We start from the raw sequence: 12,669 nt of genomic DNA on the forward strand, positions 1-12,669 counted from the left end.
GTAGGCAGGCGTTGTGCCCCTTCTGGTGGCAGTTGCCAGCCTTGCTCCTCGCTTTCTCTTTCCTTTGTATATGTTTGCAAATTAAATAATAATTAAATAATAATAATGCTTGGCGCATCGGTTGGGTCGGTCCTTGGCTGAGCAAAGTGCTGTTTATTATTGCACTATCTCCAGGATCGGCCGATCTCTGGTCAGGGCGTCAACACTGGATTCAGTGTCGTAGAAAAAAAGGCCAACCCCGGAGACAGTTTAACGCGCAGTCACGTGGGTCACGCTATGGGGGGTCCCCGCGTTTTGCAGTCTTGACTAGCAAGCAGGTAATCACTACGGTGCTAAACGCTGAGCTTAATGTAATGAGTTGCATGTCATTTAGTTAACCGTTTCACGAAAACTTCACTTCTCAGATTTGAACTTGTTGTTTGGATCGGCATAATTCTTTTACTGAGATGAAATTGAATAGAAGAGTTGTTATCACTATTGGCTGGCGACAGCCGCCCCGTGCCACTTGGTTATTAATTTAGAAGAATAAGAAGAAAAGTATAATTTTTAGATTAGTGAAATACTTAAATAAGAGAAGAACAAGTAACGACACTACAGGAGTGAAAGCCTCTCTCAAAGAGTTCCTGTTGAAACTTATTCCGCTGACGTCTGGGGAACACAAGTTTCAGATGTATACGAATGAGACACTATTACACAGGACGCAGTAGAGTAGATATTCGTCACACATGACAGCGTCTTCAAAGAAGCGTTGAAGGCTTTCATTGTTTTGTGATGCAGTACTTTGGATGCCTAGCACTTCGGCAAGTGAAAAACTTTGATTTAAATCAAGTAAATAGAGTTCTCGTTTGAGACTCTAGGTGTAGTGTGCTTGCGGCAGCCGAGGCGTATGTGGTATGCGTCATAGTCGTCATCGTTGCCTCACGAACGAAATATTTGTCCTAGTATCGACTGCGTATGCGCGCCGTCGATACCAGGACAGCCCGCTGATACTTTTCTGTCGTTTGCATCTCGTACATCATCGAGGTGTACGAGTCCTGTAGTGCCGATGCCGGTATTCCTCATCGCATTAGCTGTTTGAGATGCCTAGTGTCTGCCAGGGCACTGTCTCTGCTGCGCGGCAGCAGCTGGCTCGCATGCTGCGTCTCGACATCTCGCTTCCGCGTAGAACACCGTGTGAGGAGCTCGACCGCAACGCAAAATTTTTCTATCGCTTCTATCGCTTCTATCGTGATACTGGCAATATTTATTTACAATATCTCATTGTCTTTGTTTCTCATTTTTCATTTTTTTTATTAGTGAGCGTTAGCCGACTTTGTGTTTCCGCCTTGAATGCTTATTTCAAATCGTTACTCTGAGTCGAAGAAGTCACGATCAAAAATGCCTGCATACCAACACCCACGGGTATTCCGCCGGTCCCACACGTGACGTCACGGGCCACGGCCCGCGCATGCGCAGATGGTGAAGAGCGGCTCGGACGAGGACGGCATGCGGCTGGGCAGCAAGTTTCGCGCCACCGTGGCCGGCCTCAGTCCGCGGGCGTCACGCGCCGACCTCGGCCACCTGACGCCCGAGGAGCGCTCCATCCTCGCCAGGGTCTGGCAGAAGGAAGACGAGTTCGAGACGCTTGTCAAGTAAGTGACCAGCCATCTCCACTATGCATCTCTTCCGTATGTCTGTTGCAGGCTGTCTGTGTCAGAGTCCAGCCCTAGAGAGCCATTAGCACTTATTACTCCTGGTTCTTTTCACACAACTTCTGTCACCGGCCCTGAGACTGGTCACGTCATTCGGAGACATGGGTCAGGCCACCGGCTAACGCTAGACACTTCACTTCGCATGCGAGGCTTCCATGGCGAGCCATACTTAGCTCTATCTCCGGTCCCGTCACCAACCTCCCCAAATAGACGTCATCTTTTAAACAAAGCAAAGCTGCCGCGGTTAAGCGTAGCGCGTATGACAACAGGACACAGGAGCGACACAGACACACATACAGCATTACTTTCTGCTTGTGCCCGCGTGGCTCTTGTGTCCTGGTGCCATTTGCACTTCGCTTAAGCCATGCAGTATGACCAGACCAACCAGACCAACCGTGCAACTCTAGCCGCCATCATTTCCGTGCATCACTAAGATCTATTGATCTGACGTGATCTGACGCGATCTGACCTGAGGTGATCTCTGTCGCGCAGGAAAGCCCAGACGCCTCCGCTCACGCCGCCCACCTCGCAACCGACGTCGACGGCCACGTCGACGCCGGACAAGTCGTGCGACAAGGTGTTCCCGGGCGTCGCGTCGGTCAAGATCGGCGCCGGGGTGCCGAGCGCCGCGGCCGGGGCCAACAACCCCGCCGCGCCCGCTGCGGCGACGCCTCCTCCGCCGCCCCCGTCGAAGCCGTGCCGCATCTGCCGCAAGGGCATCCAGGCGGGGGAGCCGTGCCACACGTGCGACGATTGCAAGCAGCTGGTGTGCGACGACTGCGCGTCGTACTCGCGAGACCCCCAGCACGCCGTGTGGCGGTGCTCGTGCTGCCGGCGACGCATGAGCCACGATCGGCTCGGACCCCCGCCCGGGTCCGGAATGCACAGGGTGCCCTCAGTGCGTCGAATGGTGAGACCGCCGTGTGCCCCGTAGCGCTGTCTCTTGCCAGCCGACACGGGCTTTACTTGTCTTGTTTTATTATTTTTTTTTATTTAGAAAAGCCCATTATTTGTGTAGCAGAATGGCCAACTGGGTTAGTTGGCTTACTTATTAAGTCGTGACTACTGTTTTAGCGCATGAAAGACCACAATGAAGAGATCCTTGTCCTGTCTTCTTCTCTCCTCGCTGTCGTCTTTCGCGCTCTAAAACAGTAGTCAAGATCCATTCCTTGTGTGTTACACCCATATTCACTGATAAAAAACATCGACTGGAACGCTATCGAAACAATACATATTGCCCCGTAAGAGGACATGCCCCACATGAAATATGGAAACATACGGATTTTTGCATTATATCCCCATATGTTCATATATTGTATATGGGGGTTATAGGGCATATCGTAGTGCTTTTTTGATAAGTTGTCTGATATGATATGTTGGTGCATGCAGGCTTTTATGTGGTATCCCCATATGGCCACATTATCATATGAGACTTGCCCCATGTGATATACTGGATTATATGGGTTGTCATGTCGGATCGCCATATGTTCATTTGGGATTATTGGCTAAGTAGCAAGTGGCGTTTTGCCGATAGGAAAGTTTCAACTCGACTGCATGACGTTGGCAAGAAGTGGATTCCCTTTGAAATATGGTGGGGGCATGTACCACCATACTATTCAATTCTTATGCAACTCTATTGCCAATATGCGAGGTCTGTCCTAACGTTCGTGCAGCAATTAAAAATAATAATTTCGCAATCATTCAGGTACATCAATGTGGCTGCCTTCAAAATACTCTCCATGAGACTATATACACTGGTTCTCCCTCTTCTCTCATTGCTGGAAGCACCCTTGGAAATCCTCTTCTGTCCAGGGCTTCAGCAGCGATGCCGTTACCTTTCGTATTGTCGTCACATATATCTGAACTTATCACGCTGGGAGATTAATGTCATTAACCACTGCTTCCATGTTCAGTCCAGTGTGCGTGAAGTCTGGCCAGATATAATTCCGCGGCAATGACTGATTTTTTTTAAAATGTTATTCCGGTGCTCTTTTTTTCCTGAGCTTATTTTCTTCCGCTCTTTGCTCTGCGACTTCAGCTCGATGTCATATTCCTGAATTCAAGTTTCGTTGCCGGTGACAACCCTTTGCGAGAATTCATCGCTGTCGTCTGATGTTTTCTAATCAATACAACATTGATTGCGTAGCAACTTTTCCTAAGGCGTCAGCCGTTTCGCACCATCTGGGCGCAAGCCTTCTTAATTTCCAAAGTTTCGGTCAGAAACCAGTGAACGGACGTCTTTTTCAAACCAATTGCTTTTGATATCCTTCCAACAATTTTTCTGTGGCTACCGAGCGCAAAAGAAGCATGCGATCGATGTTTTTTTTTTCTTGTTCGCGTGAGGTGGAGGGTCGTCCTGATCTTGCATCATCCTGGGGGTCGTCACGGCTTTCCCGAAAACGCTGAGCACACTTGAACACAGTTCTTCTCTTTAAGACATCCTTAACATTTGAATAATTTCTGCATCACTATTGCCGAATTTAAAAATGTTGATGTTCATCGTTTGTTTGGTCTATCCATCAATCTCCACTTCGAAAAAGCCTAAAAATTACTTGCACAAAAAAGTGCACGTATTCTTTGCCATGCAAGCAGTCTGGCTCGAACTGGAGATCAACCGGGTCGTTTCGATTGGAGAGGGTGGTACTGCTACACCATCTCCCAGTTTTTCACTGCATCAAATTTCGGGAAAGACTTTGTATTTCCGCTTTCCTTTCAGTATTAGCTACCGTAAGAACATAGTTACGCTATTATTAGGCCGCGTGAAAACTTTTATTCGACGTTGCTCCGTTTCTCCTCTGTTAAGCGCCCCCGATCTGACCCTTAAAAATTACGACGCGGCACCGTACTACCGTTCGTCCCGGTAACCTTCCTGGCCGATACAGGATAGTGCAAGTGCACATGTAGCGCCTGTGAAAGCCTAACAGGCATTGGTATGCGCTCACGTGCTTGCATATTGATGCGCACAATAAAGGAATGTGCATTGACTCACCTCTGAAAGTTCACCACGCGACTCTGAATGTCGCGTGGTGAAGGGTCGTCAAAAAAGGGCCACTTTTCCTCTGCTTTACTTGTCATGGCAAGCTGTGTTAACATCGTTTCCTGAAGTTTTCTGATGCAGACTTAATGCTTGCTCTGGCTAGTGAAGCTTCATGTCTGAAGCGTCTTGTGTGTCACACATGCCTCCGAAATTTGCGTGCAGCTAGAGTTTTGCTCGCTGTAGCAAGTTATACCTAGTGAAGGCACGTCGCACCACAATGATTTTGTAAACAACTTGTCTCGTGCATCTTGCCTGTAATACGTGTAATTAAGCAAAAATATAAAATGACAACAACAACAACAACAACAACAACAACAACAACAACAACAACAACAACAACAACAACAACAACAACAACAACAACAACAACAACAACAACAACAACAACAACACAAAAAGATACAAAAAAGGATGCAAAGGTGTGCACCAAGGTTTCGACGGCCAACAGTCATCATACGCCTAGCTCATGCTAGATGGCGCCGCTATCGCCATAGTACAGCGCCGTAGCAAATGAAAAGCTTCACCACGGGGCGCGTAGTACATCGGCACGTTACTAGCGTGAGTTGGTCAAATGATGCATGTTTTGGTGATTGACAAGAAATAGCGCGTACCTGCATTGGTGCCACCATGTGGAAGATAGACCTTATCCTAACTACCCCCCCCCCCCCCCCCCCCTCCTTAACTAAGTTTTTGCTATCTTCGCTGTGCAGACGGAGCGAATCGTGCAGGACAGTGGTGGCCTAGGTTGCAGCACGGGCCCCAGGGGAAGCTTCATGCTCAGTGAGCCCCTCAAGGAGGCGCTCCGTCTCGAAATGCAGATGCAGGTGAGTGGGAAAGAGAGTTGTGTGTTTGTGCGTGTACGGTGAGCCACTCGTGACTGCCTAGGCGTAGACGACAATTTGACTTCTATATGAAAACGTGTGTATGCAAAACTTGTGCAGATGTTAAAATGCAGGTCGTCGCCAAGCTCTAGCAACGCGGCAGCTCTTGGCAGCCACGTCGGGTATTTGTTACAACGTTTCGCATTCGTGCCGCCAGAATGCGTGGAGCCATAAGGAAAAAAAAAATAGCCGATATTGTTCGCAGGCGCCTACCGGCAGGTTAGATTCACTGAACCCGTCGATATGTGAACGCGCTACAAGGGGCCCCTCGTTGTGCAGCCTCGATCATATTTAACCCAAACTTGCTTTAGCAGCCTTCTGGCTTCTCCTTCGCAAGGTGCTGGAGATTTTTGTTTTTTATGACTTCAACGTGCTAGCTCACCGTGTCTTCCTTCCAAAGCATTCGAATTCTAAATTAAGCCATCTGATGTGTGTCATCATTGTTCGCATTGTGTTTGAGGACGACTGAGCATAGTAAGTCGCAAAGATTTCTATAAATTTTGATCTTGCTGATGATAAGATCTCAGCTGTGTTCACATGGGCTTGGTGCATTGTAACCACGTCCAGAAAAAAAAAAACGAACCTTTCGAGCCTACACAGTGTCGTAGCGAGTCGCAAAATGTATCAAAATGCCGTTCTCAATCAGACGAGAAGCAAGAATTATCACACAGTAAGTGAAATCAACTGTACAGGTGTAATTAGCGCTCATATAGTCGAAAATTAAACATGAAAATTAATCAACATTCCGCTGTGCTCTTGTAGAGAGTGCACCGCCCTAGATATAGACATGATGAAGCAAAGCCGTCGTAGGGCGCAATTTTCGGAAATGGGGCGAGTTCGATTGGACTAGGCAGGGCTCGCGGGAGGCAATGGTGTCTGCAAGCCGATTTCGGCGTTTCCCACAAGAAGCGAGGATTAGTCGCAGGGTAGGTAATGTTAACGGCATGCGCGTAATTAGCGCCAGCACGACATCCACGGCATTGCGGCACCACATCCCTGTAAAGGGTGCACCGCTGCATAGAGAGAGATGTTGAGGCAAAGCCGCTGTACGGCACACTTTGGGGAAATGGAGCGGATTTGCCTAGAATTAGCAGGGAATGCGCGACGCGATTGTGTCTAGAAGGACGGGATGGCGGTGCCTACAATAAGTGAGAATTAGTCGTAGAGTAGATAAAATTACCGTTACTGGTGCAATTAGCGCCAATATAGCCGAAAACAAACCACACTGCAACTTAGACTGCGCTATCGCTACGATGGGCTCGCCTGGCTCTTGGTCAAAAAAAAAAAAAAAAAAAAAAACAATAATAATAATAATAAATAAATAAATTTATTTGCGTTTGTTCGAGGTGTCGAACAAACGCAACTAAGAGACCGACTATATGCAATATCATAACATGACGCAGGTAAGAGCAATGTCGTGCACTTGTATCTTGAATAGCACAATGCGGTAAACTTTGTCGCAGGCACTTGACCATCAGACAATTATAAATAGCAGGAATATGTGCGAATTAACAGCTATTCACGACAGAATGTACCGTGGCGGAGAAATAGTGAATGCCCACGGCGGTTTCTGACCCTTTCTTCCGTTCCATGTGTTCATGTCTCTGCGGAGTCGCAAGCTACCACAGCTTTGAGAAGACCGCACAAAACGCATTTCGACGCATTTTTAAAGGGATATAACCCGAAATGATTGCGTCCACAGATCGTGGTGCAATGACCACGTCATGATCGCGGTCCAATCATGTCGCGTGCGGTCACAAGGATGCATATAATGTGCCGCGTTGAGATAGCACTCAGTATGCTGGTAGACTGCCTAAGAATACACACATTTGTGGGTAATAGTTCGGATAGAAGGAGAACAGCAAACTAATTGTTGTGCTTTTGATAATATTTGGTCAGCTTCGTTGATAAATTTGTTTACAATAAGTGTTTCTTTCAGGTTCACTTGAACAATCTGGCATTCGCGCGCGCGCGAGCGTGTGTGTAACGCCTTGACTGGTAAACTGGCTTGAGATAGCTGGCTCTAATGTAGCCCGACTTGCCGTTAGTCTGCAGTTATTAAACGAACAAGCTCACCGCTATCTTTAAAAAGAAAAACGCACAATGGTTGAATTCTGCCGGTACCAACACACGGGGCTAATAAAGAAGCTTGAGAACCGCACATCGAGCAGTGAAACAGATGATTACAGGCGTACCGTTAAAGGCAGGAAGGCAGCAGCGAGGATTAGAAACGAAACTGGGAGCTTATATTCTAGTTGAAATTAAGAAAAATAAATGGAGCCGGGCAGGGGCCATGTAATTCGCAGGACAGATAACCTGTGGTTTATTGAGAGGTACAGAATGGGTGACAAGGGAAAGGAAGCGCAGTCGAGGACAGCAAAGAACTCAGTTGATGGGACGAAATTTTTAAATTGGCGGTATAAGATGGAATCAGCTGGCCCAAGACAGGGGTAATTGGAGATCGCTGGGATAGTACCTGCGTTCTGCAGTGGACATAAATATAGACTGGCGTAGATGGCGATTAAAGCGGCAGTAACGACGAATAGCTCCTACAAACGCGCCATACATGGCCTCCTCCTCCCGTCGTAGGTTGACGGCGGCTGCCTAGCTCCGCCGAGCGCCCGCACCATCGTCAAGCGTGGCTCGTACGCGGGCCAAACCGAGTGGCAGCGCAACGGACTGCGCTCCTCGTCTCCCGAGCGACGTCACAGCTACCAGAAGCCCGCGCCGGGTGCCGACCGGGACGCCTCGTCGGACTCCTCCCTCGAGGACGACTACCTGCCCCGCGCGGGTCGCCTTCGTCGCAAGTCGCGCCTGCAGAGACACAAGAGCCGCGCAGCGGCAGACGTGAGTACTACAGTGCCACCTGATATTTTAAAGCCAATATTCAAAAGAATAGCTTCGAATAGACTACAATAGAAACGAATAGAAGAACGTGGTGCTTCGTGGTGGTCGGGCTTTCACCACCGATACAAAGAAGCTCATGCAAAGGGTTGGCGCTACCGAATTATGGGGCCCGTTCCTCGCCAATAAAAAGCTCCTTGAGACGCTCGTACTGTCGCGCGGTAGCTTTGGGACATCTCAAGGTTTGGGTAGAGCGGTGAAGAGCTCGCGAAGCACAGCCCTCTTCTTCTCCCGCCACCCTCTCCCCCTGTGGTGGCTGGGGGAGAGAGCTACGACGGCGGGAGAGGAGGATGGCAGTCGCCTTTCACGCTGGTGCTCACGCCGCTGGCGACAACACAAACAAACACATACGGCGAATCGCATATATATGTACAGCCACCTATACTATACCGTAACACACGTGCCGGTTAACGGTTCAGTCCTCTACGGAATTACGCAACAAAATAAAAAAAACGCCACCTAAATATCCTCACTGCAGCAGACAGACTCCTTCAAGCTCATAACTTTCTTAATAAAGCAAACAGCTTTCTAGAAGCATTCAGCTATTCGTTTACATCAACAATCATTTGACGGTGGTTTCCACACAACTTTTCTAAAGGTTTACTGTGACCGATAGGGGCTTTTCCGCATTTTCAGGTGGATTACTTGAAGCGGCGAACATTACTCGTCCAACAAATTGCGCTCTAAATATAGCTAAAAAAACGTATTCGCTAATTGACTCCTTCATTGCTCACTTTAGGTCGCGTGCTGTAATTCCAAAATTGTAGCCGAGCACTAGCGAAGTTCCGACTGCTTAGCCGAAATCTTCAGGCTAGCACCGCGTTTGGTGGGCTCAATCGGCATCCAGCATGCCGATTGAGCCGATCTTGAAACGCAAGGCTTAAGATCGCGGAAAAGGTATTTTTATAATATACGGCCCTCCTTGACTACTGTATTTTGTAAAGATCCTTTATTACCCCGATTTTATTCTTTTCATATCGTCCGGCACGCCCATTGACGCGATATCGTAACACACAGATGAAGATCGTGGAAAAGAAGGGTTTTTACAAAATACTGCCTTCCTTCAGGACCGTAATTTGTAAAGATCTTTCATTACCTGCATTTTATTCTTTTCCTATCGTCCGTCACGTTGATTGACCCGATCTCGGGAAACGAAGATTAAAATCGTTGAATAGAGGGATCTTTACAAACTACTGCCCTCTTTCGGGCTATCTCTTGTAGAGATCCTTCTTTGCCGCGATATTAAGCTTCTTATATCATCCTTCCCACCGACTGACCCGATATCTGAACCCGCTGCCTTGGCTTCAATGTATCTGCCGGCTTCGCACGCCTGCGCTGACCCTGGCTCCGGCGTCTCTCGTTCGTCCCTCAGGAGGAAGACTCCGAGGGCAACGAGTGGCGCAGCAACACCTCCTCTTCCTCGGCGCTGGACAGCCTGGAGGCCGACGGCGGCCCTCCTCCCGCGCCGACGCACCCGTCGTCTCACCGCGGCAGCACGGCGAGCGGCGGCCGGCTGGGCGTGCTGACGCGCTACAGCTCGGAGAGCTCGGACGTGAGCGACCTGAGTGGAGGCCGGGCTGCCCCGGAGAGCTCGCCGGACGAGCGCCGCAGCATCCCGAGCGTGACGGTGGACGCCATCGGGCTGCCGCCCCCGTCGGTGGGCCTCTACGAGGAAGTGCGTCGGTGCTCCACGGGCAGTGCCTTGCCGCGCATGCCCATCCCGGAGAACCAGGTATATATAGCACAGCATGCGCGCGCGCGTGGGCACGTAAAGCCGTATCGCGAAATGCCACAATCAGCACTCAGAGGTGGCGGTGTCGAGTCAACGTTTCTCGGAAGAGACACGAAAGCAAAATATTAGGTCTAGTTATATCGATAGACATATATCGTCTAAAATATTCACAGACGATTACGATACTCCCTAATGCGAAATTTGAGCGCAGCTCTATACATGCTGTCATTCCGCAATATATTGGCTGGCGCGGGCAATGCGTCTCGTGCGGCACTTGGCAAACGGAGCGAAGTATGTATGTATGCTTCATTTCCACAAAAAAAGTAAATACAGCCTTGCGGGGGTCAAGTGAGGAAAAAAGCTGCTCGTAGCAGCTTGACCAGCCCCAAAAACCCGTAAAACAAAAAGGAGCAGCAGAGCGGCAATACAGTTTTCTCAAGTACTTACAATTCAAGCACTACAACATATCAGGCATACGAATCACAAATCGGGCGAGGAAGAAAAAAAAGAACAAAAAGAAAACGAAAACAAATGTAAGATTTTGTGCAAAACCTCACAAAATATCACTGCACTTGATAAGCATATAAGCAATGTACAACTCACATATGAGAGAAAAAATCAAGAATATCGGCAAGAGAACAAGACGCAATATCAATTTTGTTAACAATAAGCAAGATCATTTAGTAACTGAGGTAGCCTGGAGCGCAGCACTTGCGATCCATATTTAGTGCGCGATTGTGGTACGTGCCAGTACTCTGGGTTTCTTGTACTGTATGGAGTTTCATGTAGCTTCAAGTTAGCCATAAAAGTAATGTGGTTTATGTTTCTTTTCTGTTCATTTTTATACGCAAGCACTAGACGATACTTTAAAAGGGCCTGTACTTTCGGTGTCTTAAGTTTATGAAATAAATGAGCTGAAGGGAAATCATATGGTTTATTACAAATAGCGTGAAGAGCCTTCTTTTGCAGTATGTACAACTTGATATTTGTTTCCGAAGTGGTAGCCCAGACAAGACTACAATAATTTAAATGGCTAAGAAAAAGTGAATTATATAGCAAGCATTTAATATAGTAGGGAAGATAGTTCAAGGAATACAAAATTCCAGTGATTTGTGAAAGCTTACTAGCAAGAAAATCTATATGGCTATGTCAGGTCATAGTATGGTCAAAAACTACACCTAGCGATTTCACCGAATTAACAACTTCAATTTTAGAATTGTTCATTAGCAAAACTTCTACTGAGGCTTAGTTATCAAATCGTGCTTGTCCAGAAAGTCTGATATTCTGCAAAAAATCATTTTTTGACACGCTTCGAAAATATAGGGAGAATAGACACAGGTCTATAATTAGATAAGGCAGCTTTGTCACCTTCCTTAAACAGTGCAACTAATTTTGCCATATGCATTTTATACGGGAACACACCGATAGAAAGGCAGATATTATAAATATGGGCTAGTACTGGAGCGATTATGTCTACTACAAATTTCACAGGCTTAAATTTAATGTTATCAGCGTCGCAGGAGTTGCTATTATTTAGTGCGGAGAACAGTAAATTTACTTCTAAAGTGGTTGTGGGACGCAAAAGAATTGAATGCACACAGTTCGTTTTAATGAAACGGCATGCGTTGTCAGCCACATTGCATTTAGGTAAATTAGAGAAATAATCATTAAAACAGTCGGCCAGCTTCGCGTCAGGCATTTCCGCTCCATCAGAAATTATACGCAACCCTGCCGCTGAATTGGGGACTCTATTCAGCAAAAATTAGGCCAGTGCCATATCTTATTGCTATCATGTCTGCACGTTGCGAAGGATTGCTTATAAAACGTAGTTTTCGCAACACGTAATTCCTTAGTTAAGCCATTGCGAAATGATTTAAACACTCTTAAATTATCAGAATCCCGAGATATGATGAATTTATTGAATAACCTTGCTTTCTATTTTACCTTTTTAAATAATGGAATAGTTACCCAGGGTTTACGTATCCTTGATAGAGCAGATACTTTAGGACAGGAAGGAAAATATTTATCATAATAGGAGAGGAACGTTTCCAGAAAAGCACCGTAGGCGCGATCAGCACTTGTAGCAGCAATAACACTGTCCCAGACTACGTCATGTAAGTCATCGCGAAAACGCACTAGACGTTCTTCAGTTATATTTTGCGAGAAGCAGACTCGTTCTGGTGATCTTTTATCTTTCCGTTTGACAATGAAGAATACCGGCATGTGATCACTCAAGCTGTATGAAATAGTGCCACATTTAACACTATTTGATCCGTAGTTAGTAATAAACAAGTCAAGGCATGTGGACGAATCGCTGGTAATTTTGGTAGGAGTATTGATAACATTGGAACACCCATACATTTTCAAAAGCAGTTCGAAGTCGCGTGTGATATTGCAGTCAACCAGCATGTTTATAATGAAATC

At 47.1% G+C, this 12,669-nt stretch overlaps 1 protein-coding gene across 1 annotated transcript in view; it reads left to right on the forward strand.

Annotated features, from left to right (window-relative positions):
- The window catches only part of LOC119431906 (protein piccolo-like), a 208,062-nt gene that overhangs the window by 139,000 nt on the left and 56,393 nt on the right, over positions 1–12,669 (forward strand). The window contains 5 exon segments of the mRNA XM_037699348.2: positions 1,456–1,631; positions 2,184–2,601; positions 5,439–5,552; positions 8,199–8,456; positions 9,886–10,245. Coding sequence (XP_037555276.2) covers positions 1,456–1,631; positions 2,184–2,601; positions 5,439–5,552; positions 8,199–8,456; positions 9,886–10,245 — 1,326 coding nt within the window.

The sequence above is a fragment of the Dermacentor silvarum genome, chromosome 10 (genome assembly GCF_013339745.2).
Source record: "Dermacentor silvarum isolate Dsil-2018 chromosome 10, BIME_Dsil_1.4, whole genome shotgun sequence".
Taxonomy (NCBI): domain Eukaryota; kingdom Metazoa; phylum Arthropoda; class Arachnida; order Ixodida; family Ixodidae; genus Dermacentor; species Dermacentor silvarum.